The sequence below is a fragment of the Uloborus diversus genome, chromosome 4 (assembly GCF_026930045.1).
Source record: "Uloborus diversus isolate 005 chromosome 4, Udiv.v.3.1, whole genome shotgun sequence".
Classification (NCBI taxonomy): Eukaryota; Metazoa; Arthropoda; class Arachnida; order Araneae; family Uloboridae; genus Uloborus; species Uloborus diversus.
Genome location: NC_072734.1, coordinates 15,580,767 through 15,593,858, shown reverse-complemented (window position 1 = coordinate 15,593,858; position 13,092 = coordinate 15,580,767). Strand labels below are relative to the sequence as shown.

General features: G+C 33.4%; 1 protein-coding gene across 1 annotated transcript in view; it reads right to left on the bottom strand.

The window, feature by feature from the left end:
* Positions 1-13,092, bottom strand: part of LOC129219865 (oocyte zinc finger protein XlCOF6-like) — a 46,729-nt gene that overhangs the window by 22,428 nt on the left and 11,209 nt on the right. The window contains exon 5 of the mRNA XM_054854177.1: positions 2,316-2,501. Coding sequence (XP_054710152.1) covers positions 2,316-2,501 — 186 coding nt within the window. The remainder of the gene's footprint in view (positions 1-2,315; positions 2,502-13,092) is intronic.

Genomic DNA, 13,092 nt, shown 5'->3' with positions numbered 1-13,092 from the left:
AGTATTTGGTACGGATTCAGAAAAGGGAATTGGAGCAAAGGCTGGCAGATGACATTGATGGGAACCCTAAGAGGTTTTTTGCTTACGCTAATTCCGGGAAAGCTCGAAACAGTCAAATTGGGCCTTTGGTTGATGAGCATGGAAATTTAATCCAAAACGATAGGGATATTGCAAATGTTCTAAATAACTTTTTTTCCAGTGTGTTTAACGATAACTGTATCTCAACAGTTGACACTAACAAGACACAAGCTATTATACAGCTTGAGGATTTTGTATTTTCCAGGGAGGAGGTTTTATTTCATTTGAAAAAGATTAAAGCAACTAAAGCTCCGGGACCAGATAATATTTATCCAAAAATTTTAGTTGAATGTGCAGAGGAATTAGTGGATGTTATTTTGAATATTTTCAATGCTTCTTATAACTCGGGGACGGTGCCAGAGGACTGGAAGCTGGCTAACATAACGCCACTCTTCAAGAAGGGGTCTAAAGGTATTGCTGGGAATTATAGACCTGTAAGTTTGACTTCGGTGATTTGTAAGATTTTCGAAACTTTGATCAAAATTAAGATCATGATGTTCTTAGAGACTAATAGTCTGTTGACTAGTTTGCAGTATGGTTTCAGGAAAGGTAAATCCTGTACTACTAATTTATTGCATTTCTACGACAAGGTTACCTCAGCTTTAGATAACAAAAAATGTGTGGATGTTGTTTATATTGATTTTCAAAAAGCTTTTGACAAGGTACCGCATGTTGCTCTTCTCAGCAAGTTAGCTGACATTGGAATAGGAGGAAAAACTTTACTTTGGGTTAGAAATTGGCTTACTGGTAGGAAGCAAAGAGTAGTTGTGAGAGGAAATCATTCTAATTGGAGTGATGTTTTAAGTGGGGTTCCTCAGGGATCAGTTTTAGGGCCTCTTTTGTTTATTATATTTATGAATGACATCAATGAAAATATTTCTGGAAGCATGAATTGTTTTGCTGACGATGTAAAAGTTATGGGGATTGTCGAAAATGAAGAACAAGTAAAACAGCTGCAAGAGGATTTAGATCATATTACTAAGTGGGCAGATAAATGGGGTATGGCAGTTAATGTAGGGAAATGTCAAGTGCTACACTTAGGTCTTGGAAATAAGCGTATGAGATATCGTTTACAGGGTTCAGTCATAAATCAGGCAGATAATGTTATGGATCTGGGTGTCTTTATAAATCAGGACTTCAAGTTTAGTCAACAGTGCAGTATTGCTAGTAACAAAGCCAACAAAATGCTTGGGTTCATCAATAGGTCTATTTCAAACAAATCTAAGAAAGTTCTTCTGCCTTTATATAGGAGTTTAGTAAGACCTCATTTGGAGTATGCTGTTCAGTTTTGGTCGCCTTATCTGAAGAAAGATATTTTTGTATTGGAAAGGGTTCAAAGAAGGGTAACTAAATTAGTAAGGGGACTCTCAGATTTAGATTATGATACCAGACTTAATAGGCTTAACATGTATAGCCTGGAGCAAAGGAGAGTCAGAGGAGACATGATTCAGTTATTTAAATTTATCAAAATGAAAGATGTAAACGGATTAAATTTTTGCGGGGAAAGCAGGACAAGGGGTCATTGTTTTAAGCTATTTAAATCTCAGGCTAACTTGGAAATCAGGAAAAACTACTACTTTAGCAGGGTCGTGGGCACTTGGAATAGCTTACCGGAAGAGGCGGTAATGAGCAAGGGAGTGGATAGCTTTAAGAGGGCCATTGATCTTCATTGGGGACTAATTAATTGACTAGGACCAGCCTAGCTGGGCCCAGTGCCTGTTGCTGGTCGTCACATTTGTATTTGTATATTTGTATTTGTATTTGAAAAACAAAAATTTCAGTCAACTAACATTAGTTCAGTAGGAACAGAATCAACCATTCGGTAAGGAAAATATAAGTGATTAAACAGCAACTTCATTGACAGTGTTAAACTTTATGTTTTCTTCCGCTACCACCTCTTGCGAAAAAGTGCACATCAGTGGTCACATACTAACATTTTGTTTTAATCTCAGGTTTCAAGGATTATCAAGGCTACATTTGCTCTGTAATAGGAAATGGATAAATAGAACAAACTTAAAGTTATTACAAAAAACCTTCACGATGTTTTATTTATTTATTTATTTTTTTCATTTTTCTCAAATAAAATACTATAATGAATTTCTGGAGCATAAAAAGTTTCTACATTGACGGAGAAACGAAATTCAGCTTTGTCTCTAGGTGTGAAATCATGTGATTTTGCAAATGTTCCTTGCGTGTGAAGTCTTTTTCACAGAGATGGCATTTGTAAGGACGCTTACCACTGTGTAACTGCATATGTCTTTTCAAAGCACTTTTAAAAGTGAAACTTTTCTGACAGATATTGCATGAATAAGGTCGAGTCACTGTATGAGTTTTCAAATGAGTCAATAGTTCATTAGGATGAGGAGTGGAAAATGGGCATTCAGGACATACATGAGCTCCAGAATAATAAAACTCTTCTCCTCCTAAAATTAATACAATGAAAATGCAATGTTAGTTATCACAAAGCATCAGTAAAACATTTATCAGAAAAAAAAAAAAAAAAACTTTCTGAGCATAAGTAAACACTTTAATTATTAGAACGATGTGCTGAGAAAGAAATATATTTATAAATTGTTTCACAAAAAAGAGTTTCTTTCTATATAATACATGAATATAATCCAAAATTTAAGGAATTAGAAACGAAAATGTAACAATTTAGAGCAAAAGTGAAATTTTTATAAAAATTATACTTTAATAATATAAAATAACTTAATAAATATAAATAAACAAAATTATTTTAGCATTTCCACAATGAAAGAAACAAATAATACTGTATGAATTATTTTGAAAAGAAAGGGAAAAAATATTCAGCTTCTAAACTTCTATTTCAATTATATTAAATGTATAAAGCATGTTATATTGTACATTAATTTAAATACTACAAAAAACTGTCTTGAGGTTGTTAAATAACTTGAATATTCCTATGCCATCATTTTAAGTTGAATTATAAACTTGTAAGTGCTTAATTGTACTTTTAATGACCTGAAAAAAAAGTAGCCAAAGAATAGCATTTTACAAAAAATATTGTAATACAGTTGGCTCTCTGTTAAACGACTTTCAAGGGACCACAAAAAATCGTCCTTAAGTAGAAAGCGTCCTTAAATAGAATGCTTTTAACACTACAGTGGACCATCTGGGACAGTGAAAAGCCGTCGTTAAATAGAGAAAGTCGTTAAACAGAGAGCCAACTGTATTTTATAACCTTTTTAAAATCCTACATAAAGCAAGGTTGTACAACCCCGTAAGAGTTAAGATGCCTCCTCCACCCACAAATGCTACAGATTCACCTTAAAAAGACAGGAATACTTAAAGCGACCCCATAAAAATTTTAATGCTACATTCTGTGGTATGCACATCCCCTCTACCCCTTGTGGGGACGCCGGCATAAGTATAGATGAAATTCATACCATAAGAACATATTTTGAAATAATCCACAAGGTTAAAATACATACATATATTAACAAGAATTTAGATAAGCCCCATTAAATTTAAAAAAAAAAACTTGCAAAAATTGTAATCAAAAATGAGACATATTCTAAATGTTTTGGTCGGAAATAAATTACTGCCTATGTAAAAGCATTTGCAAGTTTAAGAGCTTTTTTTTTACTGTATTCAGATCTGCCACTTAAGGAGTGGTCAGCAGGAAGCTATAACTCTCTCTGGATTTCAAAAATTAATGTATTTACACATGCACCTTCACCTTTCTATGTTTTTTGATAATATACAACGAGCAGGGCTGCTACCCCCCCCCCTTCGAGCAAGGGCCAATCCCGCCTAAAAATCGTGAAAACCCTCTAAAATTAAGAACTACCCCTATAAAAGAGAAAATATCCCTCAAAACACCCCCCTAAAAATTTTAATGGCACCATCTGTGGCATGACCCCCCCCCCCTTGGTGGGCACCCCTGCAATGAGTATACACCCCCCTCCCAAAATGACTGACCTGATTGCCTTATGCATGTTTGTTTAAAAATAGCTGTAAGAATTTAAGCGTCAATTCATAATGAAAGCAATAAATCAAGCATTCTAGTTTTCAAATCATTGTTAAACAGACTAAGCCTGTAGCTTGTGGTCACTTGTGTTATTTATTTGTTCACTTTTGTTTTACAAAAGTAAACAAATAAATATCATAAAAGTATTCAATACTACAGCTCATTTCACCTCCTGGAATCATTATTTTTACAGTATTCAAATAAAAACAAGCACTATTCTAGGATTTGGAAAGAGTATCAATATATAATATTGCAATGTCCCTTATTAATATAATGATGTTTAGATCATAAAAGTTACAGAAAAATTCTCCCTTACTGTTTTGAAATCACTGATGGGATGCAGTATCGAACATTCCAACTGACCATAATATAAGCAATTCTTCAATTCTAAGAAATGTACTACTATTGGGTATATACTTTAGATTGTATTCAAACATCAAAGCAGAAGTTAGGATAAAAATATTGTATCCTAATAGCCAATTTAATACTAAAAATCATTTTTTTAAACAAAAGCATTTTCAAACACAATAAGTAAATGAACAAATATATATATATATATATATATATATATATATATATATATATATATATATATATATATATATATATATATATATATATATATATATATATATGAAAATTAATGTCCAAATAATTAAAGGAAAATAAAACAGTGGTTACAATTTCAACAATGCTAAATAATACAAAATAGTTTTCCTATACATTTTGGCCTTATCATAAAAGTTTTAAGATTAAAAAAAACTAAAATAATTAATAAAAAATACATTTTTCATTTATATTGTAAATCATTTACTTATGCTATGAGTAATTAACAACAATATGAAATATGAAAACAGGAACCAATACAAAAAATTTAATCACCTGTTCATTGGAGCTGACCACCTTCATTTTTGAATATTCGTTCAAGGCATCAGACACAAATGAATAATAATAATAAAACCCGTAACGAACCTGCAGCACATGGAAGTAATTCATTATCTGAATGTTGGTAACTTACATTGTGTTTTCAACATTCATGAAGATATTAGGGGTGTCAACCCTACAAGCAAGGGCACCCCCCCCCCCAAATATCACAAAGACCCCCCCCCCCAGAAATAAGAAAAATACCCCTAAACCCTTTCCCCTAAAAATTTAAATGCCACAGCCTGCGCCATGAAAGCCCTAAGGTGGGAAACATTGAAGATATAAATATGAAAATGATAAAACTTATTGAGTAATATATAAAATGCAATCTTAAACGCAACAGAAAAAAAGGGATAAGTGTTCCTTTCTATCACATGTTGCTCATAACTCAAATATGTAGCTAGCTCATTACAACTCTTACCATCCTAAGAAAAATTACTAAAAACTTACTTCTGCTTTTAATGAAATTTTCAAACAATAAATGAGCTTAAGGATATATTTATACAGGATGCTTCAAAAGAATGAACCGATTTCAAAACATAACTTTACAGATTTTAATCAAATTGTGTATGGATAGAAAGGGATTTCCCGCAGTTGTCATAAAGAAGAGCTTCTACTTTTCCTTTGTCTGCCATTCCAGTTTCTGTGAAGATGGCCAACTGAACAACAGAATACATTTAGTGTCTTGTATGTTACAAAGTGGTATACAGGAACAATAATTGTTCAAAGGGATTTTCATACAGCATAACCAGTTGTTGAACCCACTGCCCCGCAGAGCTTTAAAAGATGGTATAAGCAATTCAAGAATTAACCTGGCTTTCCCCGCATAGTAGATGAAACAAATAGCAAGCAAATTGTTAATGTAACGCCAGTGGCTTAATGATAGCGTTTAATGCTTTCACGCTGGAGATTACCACATTGAGCAAGGTTGACTCAGTCTTTCATCCCTTCAATGGATGCTTGGGAACTAGAAACTGGGGGGTTCCGAGCTTGGCTAATTATCAAACCAGAACGTCTGTCAAGCACCCCAGAACCCTCTGTTACGAAAAATACGAGTGACACAATAGGCCCGGCACCATAGGCTATTGTGCCACTAAGTGTTGTATATCTAAAAGGATTATATCAAGCAACTTTTCAAAAAATATTATCCATGAAACAAAAAGTTAAGCCGAAGCATTTATTCAGTAAATTACCGCCCATTAGCAAGGGCTAAGGCAGAAATACATGAAATACACCGCCAGCTCAGTCATTTCCAGCCGAGGACTGCAGTTTCGTGCTTATTAGCACTCATCAGCCCAGCATAGGAAAGTGACTGAGCTGGAGATGGAAAAACCTCTTAAGGAAGCCAAGAGTGCCAAACAAACTGGTAGCTAATATAGAATTAGCTCTATGGGCGGTAATTTACTGAATATACCATGCCTTGCCTTCAATGTTCGAGTCCAACCGAACCATTGTTTCAGCCACTCGTCTGGTCTGAGCTAATTCTATATTAGCTACCAGTTTGTTTGGCACTCTTGGCTTCCTTAAGAGGTTTTTCCATCTCCAGCTCAGTCACTTTCCTATGCCGGGCTGATGAGTGCTAATAAGCACGAAACTGCAGTCCTCGGCTGGAAATGACTGAGCTGGCGGTGTATTTCATGAAGCATTTATGTTCAGTTTTAATCAACATACACATATCAAAATGGATCATTCTTTCTGAAATTCCCTGTATTTTGTTTAATTTGAATATACTGAAACAAACATTTTTTTTTTCAAAAATACAATACATTTTGTGAGAGTCATGATTTTTTTACATCCCCTGTGAAAATATTGTTATAAGTAATCTCTTCTACCAAAAATGCATAATTATTACCAGTAAGAGGACAGCATTTTAAATATTTATTTACCAGTGGCAGGGCTAAATATTCCTGTGAAAGAGCTCGAGGGTCAAGTGGGAAGGAAACTGATAATTAGTTCTCAGGAAAGAAATAAAGTTTTTAAATTATTTTATTTCAAAAACCAGTTCAGATTATAAATGCACAAACCAACTCCGCAGGTGCAGAGAAACCAATCAAGCAAATCCATCAATTATGCAGTTGATGTTGAAAAATTAAGTGTTCGTTTAAAGAAACTTTAGTGTTGAAGTGGAGCTTGCATATTTGGCATCCAAAATGGCGTTTGGCAGTATGAGAAATGGCATGCCTTTGAAGATGAATTTTCTGCTTGAAGCACTGAGAGCAAATGCTACAGGAGAAGGGGCGCTCTCCAGAGTGAATTCTGCTGTGCCTACCCATGTCCCCTTTTCGAATTGTCTCGTAGGGGCAATCCGGACATTTATGGACAATGAAAGGTTGATGGAATTCTTCGAATGGTTCAATCCCTAGAGAAAAGCAAAGTTCAAGGCTGCATTCAAAGGAAAACTTTAAAATGTAAGATAAATTTTTCATGAATTACAGAACATTTTTTTAAAAATAAAAAATACAAATAAAGTTGATTAAAAACAGTTCCACGGTCAAATATGGAAGACTACGTATAACGTACTTCAGGAAAAAAAAGCAGCAAATAAAAAATTGCATTCATAATTTTAAAAACATACACACACACACACATATACATGTACATTTTAACTAAGCATTTGGTTATATTTTTCTTGTTCCGTACTTCATCAGGCTTCAAAAATACCTACTTAATAACATTTCATTTTTACTAAGTAAGTGGCAGAAAAAAATAGGATCTCAGTTATTCATACATAAAATTATTTTGAAAGAAAAAAAAAACCTCTTTTAAATACAATGTTTACATATAAATGAATACCTAATAATAATTTCAAGAAAATTAAAACATTTTTTCACCTTCTTGAACAGCATCTTTGGGGAAAACTTTAAAACAGTGATTCTGTAACTGCTGTGGGAGAGTAATAGGTATTATCTACAATTTTTTTATTTCTTTGCATTTTTTTCATCGATTGTACTTGAGTTTTATTGTACAAGCTTGCTTATTTGGTTTCTGCTGAGAATAAAGCATGAGAAACACGTCAAGTTCCACTATTTGCCTGGTATGGAATCCTAAACGCATTTCTTTAAATATCTCAACAACTCATTTCAGCAGATACTGTCCTGTATCTTCTGTTGAGTTTACATTTGCATATTGAATATGAGAAAATCAGAAAAACTCCCATCAAATAAGTAAGTCAATGAGGATTAGAAAACATGTCACTACCACCTCCCCACTTCATTTCATTTCAGAACAGCAATAGTAATGCCAAGATTAGAATCATAAACCTTTAGGTTCTGGGCCAAATGCATTATAGCAGGTCATGAGCAAAGGACTTGATTTAAGATATTGATTTAATAACATGCACAAATTGGTCATCTTTGGACAAAGTTACTGATCTGGGGGTCTTAATAAGTCAGGATTTAAAGTTTAGCCAACAGTGCAGCATTGCTAGTTACAATGCCAATAAGATGCTTGGGTTTATCAATAGATATATTTCAAACAAATCTAAAGAAGTTCTTCCCCTTATATAGAAGTTTGGTAAGACCTCATTTGGAGTATGCTGTTCAGTTTTGTCTCCTTATCTTAAGAAAGACATTAATGTATTGGAAAGGGTTCAAAGGCAAGCTACAAGGCTAATAAATGGACTTTCTCATTTAGACTACGATTCCAGGCTTAGAAGGCTAAAAATGTACAGTCTTGAGCAGAGAAGAGACCAAGAGGACATGATTCAGTTGTTTAAATTTATTAAAATGAAAGATGTTACGGGGCTGAAGTTTAGCACTGAAAACAGGACAAGGGGTCATTGTTTTAAGCTATTTAAATCCCAGGCTAACATGGATATTAGGAAAAATTATTATTTTAGCAGGGTAGTGGAACCTTGGAACAGTTTACCGGAAGAGGTGGTAATGAGCAAGGGAGTAGATAGTTTTAAGAGAGCCATTGATCTTCACTGGGGATTGTAAATTGACTAGGACCAGTCTAGCTAGGCCCAGAGCCTGTTGCTGGTCGTCACTTTTGTATTTGTATTTGTCATAGTTCTCATTTCAAGATATAAACTTTCTGATTGCTTGACAAATTTTTAAATTTCAAAAATGCCAAAATATTTAGCAAGACTAAATGTTTTTCCTACTTTATTGTGCAAGTAGAAATATGGAACACTTTTCTATCAAAAATGAAGATTAATACTTGAAAAAGAATGAAAATATCTTAATATTGACTCAAAATAAAATTACACACCAACATCAAGTCGATTTTTTGCTATGTAAAGAATAATTTATAAAATACAATCAGAAATACCGCTCAGTTCTATACTAGCAATACATTATTAAAAATGATTTTATTTTTTACATACATGAAAATGTTTTTTAAATTAATACAAAGAGAATTTTTTTTTAAATAAATGAAGGTGAACTTCAGATGAGTTTCTATCAACCAATAGTATAAATGCAGCAAAACTGTATAAAACTATCATCATTAATTCACCAAATATTATTTTAATAACAATACAGTACCAAACACTTTATTTTTTAACTGCTATTAAAACCCAACAGTATAGAAATGAATCATTATATTACATAAATAATAAATCTGGAGAGAAAATATTATGTACTTCAAACTGCTTGAAGAACAAATGGAAATGAAATAAATGTTTAACAACAAACATAAATATGAATTTGTAATACACTAGTTCATAGCCGTGTTCAGTCCATAAGGCAAATCTGTCTCACATACAGACTTGATAACCTTACGAAATGAAAAAGGAAGGAGAAATGTTCGTATCATGGAATCAGACAAATGCCAGCACAAAATTGAAAATTTCCGTGTTCTTAACACTAATTATAAAGATTAATCCACAAAATGTAACATTTATATATTTTTTAGTTAACAAGTTTGTCTGATTCCTTAATATTCAGTCATTAGACTTTTAAAATTATCACTACTGAGATAATAAAAAAGACTCCTCACAATCAAAGTCTTATGACTTTTGAATTCCACAAAAATCAGGAGAAAATCGTTTTTAGGCAGGAGGCACGAGATTGAACACTACAGCAGCAGAGTTGGCATGGCTGCACATCTATTAATTCTGGCCTCAATTTAATGTAAAACAAATTCATTTTCCTGTACCTTTGATGTAAAGTAACTATTTTTCATTTTTAAAACCTTTGGTTTTTAACAAAATATAATTCATTCTGATCTCTCGTGAAAAATCTATGTATAACTACCAAAATGCCTATAGTTAAAAAAAAAAAAAAAAAAAAGCATATTGAATTTAGCAGGGGTAAAACTGCCCTAGATTCTAAAATCCTGAAAAGTATTGCCAGATTTTTTCCCCCTCTTAGATTGCTGAATTAAATAATAACAAAACACTTCTAGAGAGAATGCAACAGTTTTGTAGACTATTTTGACTGTGCCTGTTTAGTGCTGGATCTAATATTTTTTCGAGCCGGGGCAAAAACTTGAAATTGCTGCCCTTACCCAAGTCCTCTCAAGTATTTACATTGGGTTTCAATGGAAAAACCTACATACATACATAAGGTGAATCGTAGGTAGTTTTTTTTAGAAAATTCCAGGTTACTCGCTTCATTCAAAATTATGTTTAAATGACGATGTTTTCAAAATAATTAAAATTTTTTAAATTAGCAATGCATAAGAACTGAAACTTTTCCCCTTAGATTAAGAAAAAAAAACCCCTTGGAATTTTTTTTCTTTTTTCTCCCAAAATTAATTTTTTTTATTCAATGTTTTGTTCAAAATTGCTTTCATTCGTTTACTACTTGTTGAAAACAAAGTACTTTCAACTTAATTTAGCGTTTCTTCGATGCCACGACTCATGCATAATATTAGAGTTTTGTTGTATTCGTGCAGCAATCTTTTAGCATCTGCTTTTGGTTTACAACACTTCCTTTTATTTTCTTATTAGTATGCAACACAAAACGAATTGAGCAAAATACAAAGCTATTTTTCAGTACAAATATGATTAACTTTCAATAGTCAACATTGTGATAAACATCAAATTCTGTTTTTGGAAATTTATGTCGACTTCCATTCTTGAAAATGACCAAATATGGCGACTAAGTGAAAAATTTAGAAAATAAGCAAATTTTTGAATTTGTAGCATACAAGTAGTTATAAATAATTAATAATCCTTAAAAAAGTACAATTAGGACAAAATAGTCAGTTTTTAGCACATGAGCGTCAAACTGTACCGTTTTCAGTACGGTTTCAGGAAAGGTAAGTCTTGTGCAACTAATTTATTACATTTCTATGACAAAGTTACCATGGCTTTGGACAATAAGAAGCCTGTAGATGTTGTTTACGTTGATTTTCAAAAAGCTTTCGATAAGATACCGCATGTTGCTCTACTTAGCAAGTTAGCTGCATAGGCGGATTTAGGACCAAGTCCCTGGGGGGGCAGGATTTTTTTTTCTGGAGCAACAATTTTAATTGCGCCCCCCCCCCCCCCCCCCCAATGTTTTTGCCAGTTTTCTGTGATGCGTAAGGCCATTCTTTACTTTTTTATGTGTCGTTTTCATTACTGTGTGTAATCATGCTGTCCTTTTTGAATTGACCTTAAAAAAGAGGGGGCTGGTATTAAGAGAGTGACGCAGTGCTCCCTTTGAAGTGGGATATAGATATCTCCAGTTTTTTGGGGGGGGGGAGGGCCGGGGGTTACTCCCCCGGAGGAAATTATCTAAAATGGATATAAAATTCTGCATTTTGAAGTCTTATAAGGGGTAATTGGAAATAATAGGCAAATAATTGTTTTTTAAGTTTTACGCTTTAAAAGTGCTTTGTGATGCAAGTTAATACTTTAAAAGAAATGGTGCACAGATTTAGAGAATAGGTATCAAGAGAGTAACATACTACCCATTTGAACAATTCTTAATTTATACACTTGATAAGAAATAAAATTGAAGCACACTTTGCTTAGGAGTTTCAAAGACTTGTCTAATTATTTTCAAGGTTTGTTTGGTTAGATTGGGTTTTTGGCTCAAGAGCCCTTGTAGGCTATACTGCGCCAATTCTTTTCAAGGATTTTAGAACCTATCAATAATTTGCACTTTCCAGTCTCTGAAATTGAGCAGTAGATTATACAGTTGTACAGTATTGTTCAAACTTTGTAAGAAACGGCTATTTTAAGTTTAAAAGAAAAAATAAACTTTAATTTCCTATTCAAAAAAGAAAAAATCATGATTTTTTTTTGTTATAAGATTTTGGAAGATAAGTTGTTACCACATAAAGTCCTCCCAAAACTGGGGGGGGGGCATTGCCCCCCTCTGACCCCCCATAAATCCGCCTATGGTTAGCTGATATAGGAATATAAGGGAAAACTTTCATTTGGGTAAAAAACTGGCTGACTGGAAGGAAACAAAGGGTAGTTGTACGGGGAAATTATTCTAATTGGAGTGAGGTTTTAAGCGGGGTTCCTCAAGGATCAGTGTTAGGGCCTGTTTTGTTCATTGTTTTTATGAACGATATTTATAAAAATATTTCTGGGAACATGAATTGTTTTGCTGATGATGTCAAAGTTATGGGGAGTGTAGAAAATGAAGAACAAGCAAATCAGCTGCAAGAGGATCTAGATCATATTACAGAGTGGGCTGATTAATGGGGTACGGCTGTTAATGTTGGGAAATGTCAAGTGCTACATTTAGGGCATGGCAATAACTGTACGAGTTATTATTTGCAAGGTTCAGTCATTAGTCAGGCAGAAAAAGTTACTGATCTGGGCGTCTTAATAAGTCAGGATTTAAAGTTCAGTCAACACAGTGTAGCATAGCTAGTAACAAAGCCAATAAGATGCTTGGGTTATCAATAGATCTATTTCAAACAAATCTAAAGAAGTTCTTCTGCCTTTATATAGAAGTTTGGTAAGACCTCATTTGGAGTATGCTGTTCAGTTTTGGTCTCCTTATCTTAAGAAAGATATTAATGTATGGGCTACAAGGCTAATAAATGGATTTTCTCATTTAGACCATGATTCCAGGCTTAGAAGGTTAAAAATGTACAGTCTTGAGCAAAGAAGAGAACGAGGGGACATGATTCAGTTGTTTAAATTTATTAAAATGAAAGATGTTACGAGGCTGAAGTTTAGCACTGAAAACAGGACAAGGGGTCATTGT